The 17,819-nt window shown below is 37.8% G+C and overlaps 1 protein-coding gene across 3 annotated transcripts in view; it reads left to right on the top strand.

Annotated features, from left to right (window-relative positions):
• The window catches only part of Kcnip4 (potassium voltage-gated channel interacting protein 4), a 1,036,530-nt gene that overhangs the window by 989,172 nt on the left and 29,539 nt on the right, over nucleotides 1-17,819 (top strand). For all 3 annotated transcript variants that reach the window (XM_050150152.1, XM_050150151.1, XM_050150150.1), the window contains one exon: nucleotides 8,493-8,562. In XM_050150152.1, coding sequence (XP_050006109.1) covers nucleotides 8,493-8,562 — 70 coding nt within the window. The remainder of the gene's footprint in view (nucleotides 1-8,492; nucleotides 8,563-17,819) is intronic.

Here is a 17,819-nt window from a genome sequence, read left to right as displayed (position 1 = left end):
TGGGGCTCAACGATATTGTAATAAGGTTATGCATTTTTTTCATAATTACAATAATGTTTGGGAAAAAGCTAAGTGATATGTAAATTTCTGTGGTCCAACCCCAGTTCAAACCCAAGGTCCCCTGATTAAACAGCTTTTTGACCTTGGCAACGTTCCTTAAACTACCTGGGCTTTTTTGTTACAAACCATGTGGGAAAATACCTGCTTGCTATGAGGATTTAATGAGAACATGTTATCTCCTTCACTGCCTGGCTCAGTGCCCAGCAAACACTGGGCAATCATTAAAAGTTAGTTTTATTCACCCTCCACAGCTCCGACCTCCCCTCAACTATTCTTTGGATATACTTTAGAGAAGGCATTTCAAACTCTGAGGCTACACAAATTCAGCTGTATATATCCATCTGTTGGGATAATCACAGATGATGTATGTCTAGGTCCAGAAGAACTGTCCCCAAACTCATTTCAACACTCATTTCAACACATGAACTCTCATTTTTGTCTTCATGTTCTGTCAAGAGGTACATAAAAATGGAAGAATAGTGAAGCTTAGGTTAGGATGGATTTTTTACTACAAGTAATGAAAATATCATTCAATAACATTGGTTTAGCTAGCGAGGAATGTGTATATGCTCATATTGGAAGGTCATCAATGATGGGCCTAATGAAATTATCAACGATTCAGGACTCACTAATATTCCAGAAAAGGAAAGTTCAATTGCAAGGGGACAGAGTGTTGCAGGCTGCTCATGGTTCTCTGTGTGTCCATCTGCACACACCTCATTGTAATGGGCTCTCAAAAAAATATGCTACTTAAGAAAATAACCCCCCCCCCAGAACACCCAGCATATCTTTTGCCTTCTCTTATTATGTGAAAGGCTTCTTTCTTCCAATTGTGGTGTAATGCCCTCTTCTGTGGCTCTTACCTGAAAACTTGAGTCCCCTTGATTTGCTTTTTTGTATAATTCTGCCTACAATCTGCCTTTGCTCATATGTAGAGTTTTGTCAATCTATTCTCTTTATCAGCTAGACTAAGAAAGAATAGTTTTTTAAAAAAAATCAGCAACACAAAACTCTGGTAGTAGAAAGCCAAGGTTTTCAGTTTAAGCATCCCATAATGGCTATTATATATTGGTCTTCAGTTGTACCACAGGTGAGTATAAGAGCTAATAAAATACATAAATTTTTAAATATGCAATTTCAACTATTACAAAGATAGCCCAAAGAATATTCATTTCACAGTGACTTTTTAATATAATGTATTTATTTATTCTGCCAATTTTATAGATAAATACAATGTATTTTAATCTTATCCATACTCACTCCCCTTCTACATGTGCTAAGATTACCCCACACTTCCTTCTAACTTTGTCTACTCATTTCTCAACCCACTAATAACACATCTATAGGTCAAATTCCAGGAGTCAATTCTCCCCTTGCATCATATGGGTCCTACAGATCAAACTAGGGTTATCTTGCTTGATGGCCAATACCTTTATCCACGGACAATTCTCCCTAGCCTATATATAAATGCTTAATTATAATCTTAAAGTTGAGGGAATGACACCTGATAGGAGACAACTCTTCAAGAGGAGATAACTAGAAGAGTGGCGAAGTAATTTTAGAATAGATGATATAATTTGCTGTATTGTTTTATATCTCATTTGTATTCCATTACAACATTCCTAGTACATTTCCTCAGAGCTAGGACACGTTTGTATGAAACGTTGAAAGATCTCCTTATGAGGTGAAAATATAAAAACTAATAACACATCTCACAAACTAATTTTCTTAGAAATTTCCTACGAATAGATGTGACTGCCTCCAAAGTGCCATTCCTACACTTCCCTTGATGGCACCATTTTTAACACGCTTTCTCTTATGCAAGCCTCATTGAGAATACTTCTGATTTAAGTTAGTGAATGAAAGGCTCCTGAATTTCTATCGACATTTACTTCTACAATCATGACCTTTAGTTTCCTCTGCTATTATTCACAATTACAGCATCCTTCTGTATTTGAGAGTCGATGCTAATGATATTAGATAGAACAAACTTAATTTTCAATACAAGAGGAGAGACCTAATTCATAAATCTGCTTAATAAAAATATTGCATTTTACTAGGCCTATTCTATTTTGGGTTCAAGCATTTTGATAGATACAGTTTAGCCTTGGTACAATGCATTGATGTTACAGTCATCCATTCTATGAGAGAGCTCCGCCTACCAAAGTCTGGTTAACATGTAAACTATTCAAATAGGGCAAAGTAGAGGCTGAGAGATCATTGTGTACATTTTATTTATTAAGTCTAATACCAGCTCTCTGAGGCCAATGTCATTTCAATTTTACAGAGAAATACAATAACACAGAAAAATAAAACAAATTGTCTCAACTTACACAGCTTGTAAATGGCAGAAGGACTTACACTTGAGTTTTCTTTTTTATTGTTAATGAGCATTTATTATTATTATTTATTATTTTAATTGTTTTTATTGTACTATACATTTTTCTCCGCTGCCCTTCTTTCTTTCCTTCTCCCCTTCTACACTCTTCCGTGACTCCCACAACACTTATGCTTTCTACGTGACTTTGAAGACCAAGACTGCTAACATTGTACTATCTTGCTCTAAATTTGCCATGGCAGAAAATACCAACAATCTCAGGGATGAAAGAGCATTTCTGGCACAAGTGTATTAGACAAGATTACTGATAAGGCTCAGCAGCCTATTATGTAACTAGGGGAAATGATTACAACTTTATTGACCTTGATCTCCGTACCGTTAAAACTGGAGTATGAAATTGAATTTTCTTGAAAGTTGCTTTGAACACTGAATTTTCCTGAATCTATCATGCAGGGACTCTGGGCTGCCATTTCCTAAGTATGGCTTTGTTGGTAGTTTTCCCTTATGGAGTTTTGGTCATCTGTAAACTAGAGGTAATATTAATATCTAGCCATCTAAATGAGATAACCAGTGTCAAACATTCAAGACAATGCCTGGAACACAGGAAGTCATCCTGTGCTCGTCATTATCATCACATTGTCATTATGAAAGGTCAACATTTACTAAAACAAACAAACAATAAACATTTAGGCTGGGAAGTGGGGGTCCACACCTTTAATCTCAGCACCCAGAAGGCAGAGGCAGAAGCAATCTCTAAATTTAAGGCCAGACTGGCCTACAGGGTGAGTTTCAGGATAGTCAGAACTATATAGAGAAACACTGTCTCAAAAAGAAAAAAAGAAAGAAAAATAAGTTCAGTATTTACAATATATATTTCCAATATTTATTACATTGTCATGGTACAGCTAAGACAATCAAATGAGCCATTAGTAGCACAGCTACATTGTCACAAAGGGCAGAGATCTCATCAAGAACTGACAAATTAACAGCAGTCATGTACAATAAAATAACATTCCATGTTTATTGGAGTCTAACGATATCATGGTGAGGGGTTTGAACAAAAATGGTGGAAACACACTTGTCATTACACATTAATGCAACAATAGACACTTGGAAACCTCTACATCCCTAATCTTTGATGGAGAAGCACTGACAGCAGTCTTAAGCCAAATGCCAAACCTTTGCCATAAATGTTTTTAGTGTCCATCTGCTCATGAGAGTAACAATTACACAGTGAAGAAGATAAAAGTCTTTACTGAACTAAAGGCAACAATTTCTATTTAAAAAAAAAAAAAACAATTCTCTGTGTGTGTCTCTCTCTGTCTCTCTGTCTCTGTCTCTCTCTCCGTGTGTGTGTGTGTGTGTGTAATGAATTTCTCCAATTTTGAGTAAAATTATCTCCATTTGTGTGTGGCTTTCCCAATTACAGGCATGATGGGAAAACCTGGTTGTCAATTAGACATTGCTTGCTTTTCCAAAAGAGCACATTTCCACAGTTAATTCTTCAGACGCTGTGGCCCTGATTATAGACCTAAAATGAAAAAAAAATGGGTATCCAAAGCAAGAGTGCATAACAATTGAAACAGTGAGAGAAGTGTAGGTTTGGTTCTAATGAACTTTACATTACACAAGAATTAAAACATAGTTATTTAGAACTCTTTTATGTATCTATATTCTCAGAATAATAGGAGATCTATGAGATATTTGAGAAGCATTTACTGGGGCTGGAGAATTGCCTCAGGAGATAAGAGTACTTGTTGCTCTTGCAGAAGACCTGGGTTAGGTTTCCAGCTCCCACATGGTTGCTCACAACCATCTGTAACTCCAGTCTCAGGGTATTCAGTAACATCGTCTGACCTCCACAGGCAACAGGCATGGAAATGGTATGCATACATACATGCAGGCAAAATGCCTATACACATAAGGTAAATTTAAAAATCTTACAAAATATAGTCACTCAATAAAACTTGTTGAGGGCTGGAGTGTAGCTCAATTGGTGAGGCATGTACTAAGCATGCATAAAACCTTATATAAATGGTGTGAATGGATGCATTTGGAAGCACTCATTTTGACTGAGGTAACCCAGATCAGAAAGACAAAAGCTGCATGTTTTCTTTTTTAAAGATTTATTTATTTATTATGTATATAGTGTTCTTTCTGACTGTATGTTTGCAGGACGGTACCAGATCCCTTTATAGATGGTTGTGAGCCACCATATGGCTATTGGGAATTGAACTCAGGACCTCAGGAAGAGCAGTCAGTGCTCTTAACCTCTGAGTCATCTCTCCAGCCCAAGTTGCAAGTTTCAATTGTGGATATTATGTCTGAATCTACTAATATGTGCATCTCATTTGAGGTCAAGCAATCAGTAAGGTGTCATGGGATGGCAGAAGACAGAAGACATAACACATTAATCTGAAGAAATAAAGGGAGATAGAAAATGAATGGTTAAATGGAGTTGGAAGTTAGAGAAAATGATAAAGGAAGAAATAACTAACAAGAAAAGGTCATAGGAAATACTGCTACTACTGGAGAAGTTTCCTACAATACAGTAATGCTTATGTAAAAAGAACTTAAATGTAGTTACCATATAGAGGGGCGCATAACCATTAATGGCTGCCATAGACTAACAAATAGTAAGTCAAATGTCAGGAATAGTTTACCTCTATTGAGGCTGTTGGTCAGGGAGTTCCCACAGACACCCCCCCCAATATTACAGACTACTTTACAATGTTCTTAGTTACCTTCCATAATTTAACATGAGACAATATTACAGAAGACATCATATGCTTGAGTTATAGAACATGAATAAACCAAGCTATGTTGACCTGGAAATTTAAACTCTACTGACCAGTTTTCATTGTACTAGAAAATGCTATATATGCTATTGGAAGAGAAAGCGATTATTAATCTTATCCAGCTGTGAACCTTATCTGCTACAATAATAATCTGCTTGACAAGATGTGCTCACTGGTGCAATAATAGTACAAATGTTATGGGACTGGCCACACTCTTCCTGATTGAATTTATGACGTGCTCCACAAAATGTCATCTATGCCTAGTTTTGTAAGGAGATAGCTCCTGTGATAGGTAGTTCATGGTTACTAGGGGAAAACCTACTACTATTACTCTTAAACCAATTCCTATTAACTTTTTGTTAAACATGCAGATTATTGCATCTCAAATTATCCATTTTTTTGCAATAGACAGCAATAATCAGAGACCCACAACTTAAAAAGACACAGAGAATAAGCAATTGCAAAGTATCTCACACATACACACACACAACCACTAAATGTGACGGCTATGCTGCTCTCTGATCATTGTGGAAGAAGGGATGGAAAGACTATAAGAGTGGGAGGCAGTAGAGGATGACAAGGACATCGTGTTTCTCAGACACGAAGTGCTAATGTATATATGGACTCACAGCTGTTGTAGTATTATACCCAAGATCTATGGAAGCTCAGCAAGACAAAATGCCAGCATGGATAGGGAAGGAGGGCATAAAATCCCACTTCCCTAGCTGAAGAGCTGTCGTAAATTGATAGCTCCCAAGAAAGGGAGTGTTATTTTTCTTTAAGGTATAGTCGCTAAGAGGTCTAACACACTTCAGTGGATGGTCACACACTTGTATTGGCAGCCCTAATAGGCCTCATTAATTTTTGCAAAATTAAAAAAGGAATAACAATCTTGGGCTCCAATAGGAAAAGAGCATTGTTTTGCTTATTACTATAGTCCCAGAGCCTAGATTTTGTATAAATGCATAATTTCTATAAATGAAAATTAATGTAATGAATATGAAATGGATATAAAAATTTTACCTGGTGAGGCCTACTGCCCTCAAAATCAATGAAGCATTTCATTTGCTGAAAAATTATTTCACCAGACAAAAACATATGAGCAAAACAAGCATTTATGAGACAATAAATTTTTACCAATCCTTTCTTATTATAAAATACATTCATCAAGTATGCCTCAAGACGAAAGGTAACTGACAATTTACAGAATATAGACAGCCGTCTGTATTTGACCCTTGTCTTTTGCCAGCATCACTTTTGCTGGAAGGATATTTTCCAATTCTGACTGTGCAAAAACTTCTCACCTGATGGCAGACAGCCAAACGTTTTCTTTCCCTTCGTGGCCACAAACAGATGGCTCATGGCTGAGTAGCTAATGAATCACAATTTACATGTGTGAGAAGTCCAACCACAACGTGTTCATTTGTGCTTATAAGCCGTCCACTACTGCCAACAAGAGCTATTTAATCAAAACTTTTGAGTGATCGAGTATTCATATGCTATTTTTTTCTAAGTTGCACGTGTTGGTTTGGATTCTTTTATATATTAGCCATGGTTTCCCATAAGAAAAACAAATGAATTTTATATTTGTGTATAAAGATATATGTTCACGTATACAAAAGGTGAAAGAGGAAGGTAGTAAGGGAGAGAGAGAATGGAAGAAAGAGGGAGGAGAGTGGGATGGAGAGAGAAACAGAAAAGGAGAAGGAAATGGAGGAGAAGGAGGAAAAGAAAATGATTGACTGACTGAATGACTGACTGCTAAAGTACCATAGAAGTCTTGCCAGTACAAATTCTGAGCTGGGAAGCCAGCAGGCTATGCAATCAAGGAATGTTTGCAACATAAAAAGGCATCCTTTATGAGGCAAAGATGTGGCCATGTTGCAGCTGACGTCAACAGCAGCTTACCAGGGACCTCTACTGCTTAAGACTGCCAGAGTTTGTTCTTTCCAAGACGCAAGGAGATTTGAGTGACTCTCACCAGCATGGCAAAAGATGAATTCCTTCAGAAAAGGTCAATATTTAAGTGTAAATTGCGTTCATAAGCACATTCACTGAAACATCCAAAATAAGGCTCGGCCTTATTTGGGCTCCAGGTCATAGAAAAAGCAGCACATGGAATGAGCCATGCCTTGGTTTGCCCGTTTTTCTTTTTTAATGTTTGTTTCTCCTTCCTTTGTTCCAATATTCTAAGATCTTGAAATCATTACCGTTTCCATAGAACTCCTTTAATCTAAAAATAATTGTAATAATGTGGAAAGTCCCAATCTCATTTACATCGCCCTCTCCGACTGACTGGATAGCCAAGTACTTTCTGATCTACTCTACCACAATGAAAATAAGCTAGCTACCTGCCATTGACTGATTTAATATGTTGACAGATTCTGTAAATAGGAACTCACATCAAAGCTATCAGTCTAAATTGTTTGTATACCAAAGGCGATATTTCTCACATGAACAAATGAGAAAACTGAAAATCCCTCCAAGGAAGCTGATTACAAATGAAGACCTAACTGGCTTATCAGAATAAACAAAGCTCACATTTGCGAAACAAGCTTATTAGCAAAGTGGTGACTATTTTAAGCCTTACAAGGGTTGTTAGTTATTTTCAGTAATAACTACTTTTTAATTGTATTTTTAAACGTCATATATAGTGTATTTATATCATATTTATGTCTGCTCTTCCTCTGCTTCCTCAAGCACCACCTGCTAGGGGGGGAGACTGGAGGGGAGGCTAGGGGAAGCAGCAGGAGGGGTGGGAGGGAAAACTGTGGGTGTAATGTAAAATAACAAAACAAAAAGGGAAAGGAGGGGAAAAAAGAAAAGAAAAAGCCACGAATGGAGCTGACCACTCAGCTGGTTACCTTGTGTGCTGTAAGGAAGGCTGAGCAAGCCACGGAAATCAAGACAGTAAGCAAAACTCCTCCATTTTTTCTGTTTCATTTTCTGCCTCCAGGTTCCTCTCTTGAGTTCCTGCCTTAATGCCCTTCAATGATACCGTGTAAGAGAAAATTAACCCATTCTTCCCAAAGTCGTCATGGAACACAGCAATAGCCTGCAAACGAGGGCAGTGCTCCATATGAAAAGATATTTAAACCTTCAGTTTCAAGATTTTATTTCTTGAATACATGAGAAAAATAGTTTATGCCCTCCCCACCCCTGTGTGTGTGTGTGTGTGTGTAGTAATGATGATTAATTTTCTTCATGCATCTTTGCATAGCAGTCAACTCTATTCAAAATTATAAAATCCCTTTTATGAAGACTTCGCTAACATCACTTCTTGCCACTTTTCCTAGGAATGCCCCAGTGGTGTTGTTAATGAAGAAACCTTCAAGGAGATTTACTCGCAGTTCTTTCCACAGGGAGGTAAGTACAAATGTGGACTTGTTAACATATTCGCAGCTAGAGTTATGCATGCAATCTTGAGTTTGGTTTAATCTTTCATAGTGTGGCTCTACATTTTTAATCTTCATGTAAAAGAATTAATGCACAGCATAGAAGCTCATAGAATTTTAAGTGTATTATTAAAATGAGCTGCATTCAAATCACTGAATCTCTAGAAGACTTTTTTTCAATTTAATCAGAGTTACCCTCTGTGCCCAGCACATTGATTCTCCCATACACATTGCTTTCTGACCTTTATAAGGAGTCCTCAAAATGGCTTTAGGCTCTACCAAGCGCATTGTGGTACTCATTTGATTTTTCTCAGCTCTCAAAATTAGGGCAAATGCAATTACCTTCAATTTACAGATGTGAAATCTGGGGCTTAGCGAAGTTAAATGATTCGATTAGGGTCACACATCAACTCAGTGGCAGATCTGGGTTATAACCTAAATTTTTTTGTGTGTGCAGTTCTAGCTGCTGTACTTTCTGTTATCTCTTTTTCTTTCCAGTAACTTCTTACTGTAACGTTCCAACTGTGAAAATAAATAAAAATCGAGCTATGATTTTAGTTGTAATAAAGCTCGGCATAGGATAATGGTGCTGCCTGCGTGTTAGAGATTAGTGGAGAGAGGCAGATGCTACCGTGTCTTCTCTAACTTGTCATTGAGACTGCTGTAATACCCAGCTACATGTGAGGAGAAACCAGAGCAAAAAGATGTGGCTAATCTTCAAATATAGAATCCTATAGTCTCTTTAGCAAAAGGACAATATAAAGCAAAGTCAACATGAAGTGTGGCTTGTAAGATGAGGAGTTAAATATAGTACTATATGAACCAGCTACAGCCGTAATTAGATGTTCTGCTGAATCATGAGCAATTAAAAAGTGTCTAATATATGCCTAGCTCCTAGGAATGCCTTATCCTTCACCAGTCAGCACCCTTCCCTGTGATTTTTTCCCTCTTAATATGGAAATTAATGTGCAGGGAACAAATTCACTTCTGGAGTCACCCGTGGCCTCCTCGTCCTCATCCTCTCAGGAGTTTTCCTGTTCAGGATGATGTCTTTCGGCTTTAGAGGGCAGCAGAGATCCCAGAGTCTAGGTAAATAGTGTAAACAAAGAGATAGCATACAAACAAATCTGACAATTTGTGAGAAACTGAAAGGATTTTAATAATTGACTGTGTTGTATAGTAGGGGAAAAAAAAGAAAGAGAAAGCATTGGTGATACTATCCAGCAGTCTGTCAAGATTATCAGGTCATTTGTTACAGGAAAACTTGTCAGCTTGGGAAAAATAACATTTAAGTAGCCTGTGAGCATTTAGTATCAAGAAATAAGGAAAAATATGAAGATCAAAGTCAGAGAAAATGACGGAGATGTGAAGGTTATTGGCAACAAAGTAGTGAGTTAACCCATATTGATATTACTTGGAACAGTGTGTTCATACAAAGTGGAAAGCCTCATGAGTCAAGCAGGGGGGTATGGGAGGAAATAAAGTCATGAAGGACACAGGAAGGACATAGAAATAAGTACAAGGAAAATTAACAATTCAGAAGGTAAAAAAATGGATCCATAAAAGTCAGTATCTTCCAAGAAGGTAAGGATCTGAATACATCCTCAGGACACAGCAGAATGAAGAAGAATATGGAAGTCATGGTTGAGTTTGATCTGAGCAACTTTTATAAAGGGAATCAGGCATAGACAGTACCCCGACTGCAGAGGCTAAGGGGGTAAATGGGAAGTATGCAGACTATGGCAACCAGCAGAGAAAGTACTTGCGTACAACTAGTCAGAGAGTGGCAAGAGGTATAGAGAAAGCAGGCAAATATGGAGAATGAACTTGTTTTATTTTTTAACATAACAGAGACCGAAACCTTACATACAGAAAAAGTATCATGCAAAGAGAGAACTTCAATAGCTTAATACAAAGGACTCATAACACATAGCATTCCGTTCTACGGGAAATAGTGATAGAATAGACCCTAGTAGGGACATAAATTACAGCCTAGGAAAATTTCACAGGACTGAGCATTTTAGCTCTGAAGTTTGTTCAACACAGGAGGCATCTACTGCCTCTTTCTGTGCTTGTGGCCTCAGTAGACTTTGCCCTTTACCTGGTTGTAACCTTTCTAACCCAGCAAAAGAAAATAATAGCATCTGCCAGAGGAAGTCAACAGTCTCTGAGCTGGCCCCTCTGGCTGGACTGCTTCTTCCCCTGACCATGGTCAATGTTCAAAATAAGTCGGTAATCCTGTTAAAATACCTGTCACAGTTCTGAAAGCTTCCGAAATACAAGTTATGTATCGCAGCATGCGTTGTTGTTCCAGCCTCTGATTGTCCTGCTCTCCTTCCTTCCCTCCCTCCTCTCTCCCTTCCCTCCCTCTCTCTGTCTTTCCCTTCCACAATCTCTATGACTCATTCTGTTTTAGCTATGCGACCTCCTTGGTAGACGACCAGAACAGCAGACATTGTGACTTCTGGGATCATGCACTAGTCCCTGTCCCCAGGAATCATTTTGCTACAGTCCACATCTCTAATTCTCACCATGTTTTGCTTTCTTGGTTTTTTTGTTTGTTTTTTGTTTGTTTGTTTGTTTGTTTGTTTTGTTTTGTTTTTGTTTTTCGAGACAGGGTTTCTCTGTGGTTTTGGAGCCTGTTCTGGAACTAGCTCTTGTAGACCAGGCTAGTCTCGAACTCACAGAGATCCGCCTGCCTCTGCCTCCCGAGTGCTGGGATTAAAAGCGTGCGCCACCACCGCCCGGCTTTCTTTATTGGGAAAAAAAAAATACATTTCACACAATATATTTTGATCATGATTTTATCCCCACAACTCCTCCCAGATCCTCTCCACCTCCCCAACCACCTGATTGCACACACTTCTTTCTCTGTGTCTTCAGAAAACAAACAAACAAGCAAGCAAACAAGCAAAAATGAAAACATTATCTGGGCATTTCACCTTAAAAATGTAACATTGAACTCTTCCCCATGGCTCGTCTCTGACTTTCATTTCTTTCCATTATTAAAGACGATCAAATAATTAACATTTTTTTCTTCCTTGTTATGCTTGGCTGTCTTTCACACCATGAGGAAGTCAACTCCAAAGGAAGAGAAAGGGCTTTGTTTGTCATTTTATTCACTGTGTTCACAGATGACTGAACAGTGAATAATAGCACTTGGGACACGTTTACTGTATAAGAGTAACGTGAGAATGAATGAAGGGCTGAGGAAATAATGGGATGAAGATCATGCTAGTCATGAGATTGTAAGAGAAGAACCAATTCTACCACTTTGAGCCAAATTTGAACCAAGCTTTAATTAAATATTAAATACTGACCAGGTAGATCAACTCTGGCTAGGTCCACTCTCTGGAATTCCCAAATGAGTGGCCCTGAAACATATATTCTAGGACTTTTTAAAAGACAAACCCATGTGGACACCATTGTTTCCCATCTGGCTTAGCTGTTGTTTTCCAAGAATGACAACTCAGCATCCCAAGATATTACCTGGGCCCTGAGCAGGACAGGCTTACAGGTTAGTTTTTGGGTCTTATATCCCTGCCCCCACCCCCTGGCCACCTTGATTTGTATACTGGATCAAATTCTTGATTCTGTGATGAGTACTTGTTTATATTTGGATCTAACAACCATCAACTCAATGGAACCCAGATAGGAATTATCATCTAGTTGAGGCATCAACGATATAAGACCAACAATAATTAGCAGAAGGAGGGTCAAAGGCCCTGGGATGGTTAACATCACAGTTACTAATAGAAGGAGCCTGGAAATGGGCACCAGCCATTTATTTTTTTATCTCAGCTTCCCTTTTGGCAATATTTCTTTGAGTCTAACCAGATTATAATCATGAATGGCTTGTATATAAATAACAATTTTCCTTAAAGCCCTATAATACCTTTGTTCCACATAAAACTGGCCAAGTGTCCTACCACATTGCTGAACTATTTCAGTTAATAAATCTACTTATAGATAAACTTGAGCCCACTTTTCTGGTATGCCAATTGGCATCACAGGTAGCCACTTTGTCTCCTATGGCAAGAAATTTTCTTTTGACTTAGCATTTCAGCCTGTTTGGGGGAAGCAAGAGGTGATATACTCTCTCCTGTAAATACTTGCAGCTGAAACTAGGGCATCACTGTCAGAGATCAGGAAGGCTGAAAGACTAGCCAAAGGCTAGGCAATGGGGCATTCATTAGAAGCATCTGGTTAGCTACCCAGATGAAAAGACAGAGAGCAGTCACATCAGCTAAACTGGTTTACATCAGCTTTCAGCAAGTCCTGCGCTCAGCAGTTTGCAGTCCACAGATGATCGCTGGGTGGTGTCAGCCACCGGGAAATATGCTTCAACAAATATAGGCCAGGGACAGGAGTTAAAATTTAGGAACTTAAAGGGAAACCTTACATTTACAACTTTAAACCCTACAGTCCTAGGAATTGGGGGAAGGGAAGAGTCTCAAGATGAGGGGAGGGATCCCATTCTCAGGAGAAGACAGGGGCAGAAACATAGGCTATACTCATCTAGAGTGCACTTGGTCTGTGAGATGTGAATCCAAGTCTTACTACCTCTTTGTCTCCTGAAACTTACTGAAATCCACATTATAAAAAGCAAAAGCATCTTTTCTTCTCTCTAGAAAGTCAAATATATAGACTGGACAGAGATTTTAGCCCAATTAAAAGCACCTTTAAGTTTATACTTGGAAGATAACCACAGCAAATTTAAAATCTTGAGCTTGTGACCAAATAGTAAGTAGTCAGCGCTCTATCCGCTTATCAGAACTCCATTGATGAATGTTAAAATTCTAAACCTTTGAGAGGCGGGGAGGGAGGGGAGCAGAGAAAAATGTAGAACCCAATAAAAAAAATTCTAAACCTTTGAAATCTCAGTGTAACAATAACATAGAAATCTAAAATATCCCCAACTATTTATATACCTTAATCATTTTTATAACTTTACAACTTGTATTTATATATCTTAAATCATTTTCTGAGATCTTCAGAACTTAATTAAGCTTTTACATCCTTAGACTTTTATATATCTTAGAATAGAGTTAAGACTATGTAGTAAACACTAAAAACTGAGTAAAACTGACCCAATGCCTTGTCTGCTGCCAAGAACCAATTTAAGCTGTTAACAAGCAAGACACTGGGGAGTTAATTGTCCCACTTTACTGAGGTTTTGGGAGTCACTGCTAGGATCTGGAATCTGTCTATCATAGTAAATTTAAAGAATTTAAATGCCATATTGAACAGATCTCTGATAAGTTTGAGGACAAGTACCTATTAAGTATATCTGAGCAAACAACCCTGGCTTGTTTGTTTTAGTTACTTGCTTTTGATTATACCTTGGAAACATATACAGAAGACTAAATAAAGCTGTTTTTCATAATTAAGTACATAAATACTTAGCATGACCATAAGCACAGTTTTTAAAGCTTAATTGTCTTTAACGGTTTAATAAAAATTAACTTTTAATCGAAGCTTTATTACTCTCAAAAGAAGACTTTTTAACCTCATAAACACAGTTCACAAAGAGACCAGAAACTTCATTTTCCTTGTCCTTATATATTATACAATTATAGAATATAACAGTTTTTTATGTGATTCATTTTACCAAGATAGCTACAGCATAACAATGTTAGCAAAAACAAGGAGGTCAGACATAAATTCTTTTTTTTCCCACACCTTTACTCTGAGGTAATGTTTATCTTTGAGGTTGAGGAGTATTTTGTGTTTACAGCAGAAGGATGGGTCTTTGTTTTGGTATCTATTCTGTTAGTCTGTCTTTTTATAGGTGAATTAACTCCATTGAAATTAACAGATATTAATAGCCAATGATTGTTAATTCCTTTTATTTTTCAGTGGTAGTGTTTGTGTGTTTCCTTTTTGGGGGGTTTGGCTGGTGTGAGGTTATCTGTTGACTGTGTTTTAGTTTTCTGGGGTGTTATTAGCTTCCTTGCATTGAAGTTTTCCTTTTAGTACTTTCTGTAAGGATGAGTCTGTGAAGAGGTATTGTTTAAATTTGGTTTTGTCATAGAATATCTTGTTTCCTCCATCAATGGTAATTGAAAGCTTTGCTGGGTATGGTAGTCTGGGTTTCTATCCCTGGTCTCTTAGTGTCTGCAGCACATCTGCCCAAGACCTTCTGGCTTTTATGGTTTCCATTGAGAAGTCAAGTGTAATTCTTGTGTGTGTTTTTTTTTTAATATGTTACTTGACTGATGTGGAATTCCCCTCTGTATGCTGTAAATGTCATTGGTTAATAAAGAAGCTGTTTTGGGCCCATTATAGGGTAGAGGAGAGCTAGGCAAGGAAAATTAAACTGAATGGTGGGAGAAAAAGGCAGTTAATGAGAAGTCATGTAGCCCTGTAGGAGATAGATGCCGAAACTTTACCTGGTAAGCCACAGTCTCTTGGTGATACACAGATTAATGGAGAAAGGTTAATTTAAGATATGAGTTAGCCTGAAATACACTTAAGCTATTGACCAAATAGTATTGGAAATAATATGGTCTCTGTGGCATTATTTTGGGGCTGAGCAGCTGGAAACAAACAAGCGGCCTCATACAATACTTGACCTTTTTTTCCTTTTCAGCTCTTAATATACTTTATTATGTATGTCTTGTATTTAGTTTATTATAAGGCAAGGGGAATTTTTTTGGTCCAATCTATTTGGTGTTCTGTAAGATTTTTGTACTGTCATAGGGATATCCTTCTTTAGTTGGGAAAGTTTTTTTTTTTCTATGATTTTGTTCAATATGTTTCCTTTGCCTTTGAGATATAGTTCTTCTCCTTCTTCTATTCATATTATTCTTAGGTTTGGTTTTTTCATGGAGTTTCAGGTTGTGGTAAGAAGCCCCTTGTTTGTTTCCCGGATGCCCAGACTCCCAAAATAACCACACAGAAACTGTATTAATTAAATCATTGCTTGGCTAATTACTTAAGTATATTGCTAGCTAGCTCTTACATCTAGAATTAACCCCTTTCCATTATTTTATATTTTACCACGAGGCTTGTGGCCTACCTTCAAGGTTTTAGTGTGTCTGTCTCCAGTGGCGGCTCCATGGCTTCTCTCTGACTCTGCCTCCTTTCTCCCAGCATTCAGTTTAGTTTTCCATGCCTACCTAAGTTCTGCCTTATCAACAGACCAACGCAGTTTCTTTATTCACCAATGGTATTCACAACATACAGAGGGGATTCCCACATCACCAGATTTCCCGGATGTTTTGTGTTAAGAATTTGTTGGATTTAATGTTTTCTTTGACTGAGGAATCTAATTTTCTCTATAGTATCTTCAACATTTGTGATTTTCTCTTTCCATCCCTTGTATTCTGTTGGTTATACTTGCATCAGTAGTTCCTGTTCATTTACCCAGATGTTTCATTCCCTGAATTCCCTTGGTTTCTGTTTTCTTTATTGCCTCTATTTCAGTTTTCAAGTCTTAAACTATACCCTTCACCTGTTTGCTTGTTTTTTCTTTGTTTTCTTGAGTTTCTTTAAGAGATGTATTGATTTATTCCAAATTTTTGTTTGTCTTTTCCTCAATTTCTTTAAGGAAATTTTTCATTTCTTCTTTAAGGGTTTCTATCATCCTCATAAAATTCTATTAATATTTTTTTCTTCTGCTTCTTCTGGGTTAGGAAGATCAAGTCTTTGGTGTGGGATAATTCTGTATTCTGTTAATTATGTTTTAAATAAATGCTGATTGGTCAGTAGCCAGATAGGAAGTTTAGGCGGGAAAACCAGACAGGAAGTAGAGGTGATCAATAAGAATAGGAGAATTCTGGGAAGGAGGAAGCCTATTTCTCCACTTTCCTGTCCAGGCACTGAAGAAGGAAGATGTGACCTGCCCCCACCAAAAAAGGTACCAAGCCATGTGGCTAACATAGATAAGAATAATGGGTTAATATAAGTTATAAGAGTTAATAAGAAGCCTGAGCTAATGGGCCAATCAGTTTATAACTTATGTAGATTTCTCTGTGTGATTTTCTTTGGGGCTTACTGGCTCTGGGAACTGGGCAGGACAGAAACACCAACAAGCAGGCCCTCATGTTACAAGTCTTCCTGTAGAGTGGCCACTGGGTTAGGTGTTATTTTGCTGCTTTTCAGGTTGTTGAATGAATGTTTGCATTGGCACCTACCCATCTCTTCCTCCAGTTGGTGCCAGCAATTTGCCTCTTGGTCAAGTCCTTACAGTGGCTCTCTGTGTCTTAGAGAGCCATTCAAGTCTCTCTTGGCCCACTGTCTTGGTCCATTGTGTGTAGTTGAGGTCCTATGTCTGCAGCTGTAGCTCTTGGTCCACTGTGCAGTTGAAGCCTGTAGTTCAGAGTTCCTCTGAAGTTACAGGGGTTGGGTGAGTTTTGGGGTGTAGTGGGCATGTAGTTTACAGTGCTCAAACAATATACTGGTATTATTTATTAATCAAAATCATTATACAGTACAGATGAGGTAGCACTCCACATTAAAAATGCAAACTATTCAAAAATATTTCTGTATTAGAGAATATCTACTAAACAGAGAAATCTACATGGCAAGTAATTCTTTTAACAAATCCAAAGGGATTTGAAGCAGAATAATAAATTTATGGCTCTTCAAAATTCTTTGATCATTCATGTTAATTGGATACATAAATCTAAAGGTACATCATCGAAAATAATGAGATATTTCTAAGAATGATGACTTGCCATTTAAAAATTAATGTTTTGCATGAAAATTTCATCTCACAGTGATGCCTGGAAAGGAGAAATGTTCTTAGGAAGAACATAATCTCAGATGGCAGGCAGATTCATATTGTAGTCATCTACATCTCCCACAGAGTTACATTTTATTCAGGTTGATAGTCTGAGAGCAACAAGTTTCTGCCATTATGAAAAATAACAAAGGAGTATCTATAAGTCATTATATCTCACTATTCCTTGCATAGATATTTTGTCTTTGATACACAAGCCCCTGCCCAATGTGTATTGTATCAGCTTTCTTTTTTTTATTTTTTTATTAAAGATTTCTGTCTCTTCCCCACCGCCGCCTCCCCTTTCCCTCCCCCTCCCCGAGCCAAGTCCCCCTCCCTCATCAGCCCAAAGAGCAATCAGGGTTCCCTGTCCTGTGGGAAGTCCAAGGACCACCCACCTCCATCCAGGTCTAGTAAGGTGAGCATCCAAACTGCCTAGGCTCCCACAAAACCAATAGGTGCAGTAGGATCAAAAACCCATTGCCATTGTTCTTGAGGTCTCA

This window comes from Alexandromys fortis, unplaced genomic scaffold (genome assembly GCF_014885135.2).
Source record: "Alexandromys fortis isolate MF-2015 unplaced genomic scaffold, M_Fortis_MF-2015_v1.1 scaffold_0, whole genome shotgun sequence".
Taxonomy (NCBI): Eukaryota; Metazoa; Chordata; class Mammalia; order Rodentia; family Cricetidae; genus Alexandromys; species Alexandromys fortis.
The sequence above is the reverse complement of the archived record's forward strand: the minus strand, read 5'-3'. Positions and strand labels throughout refer to the sequence as shown.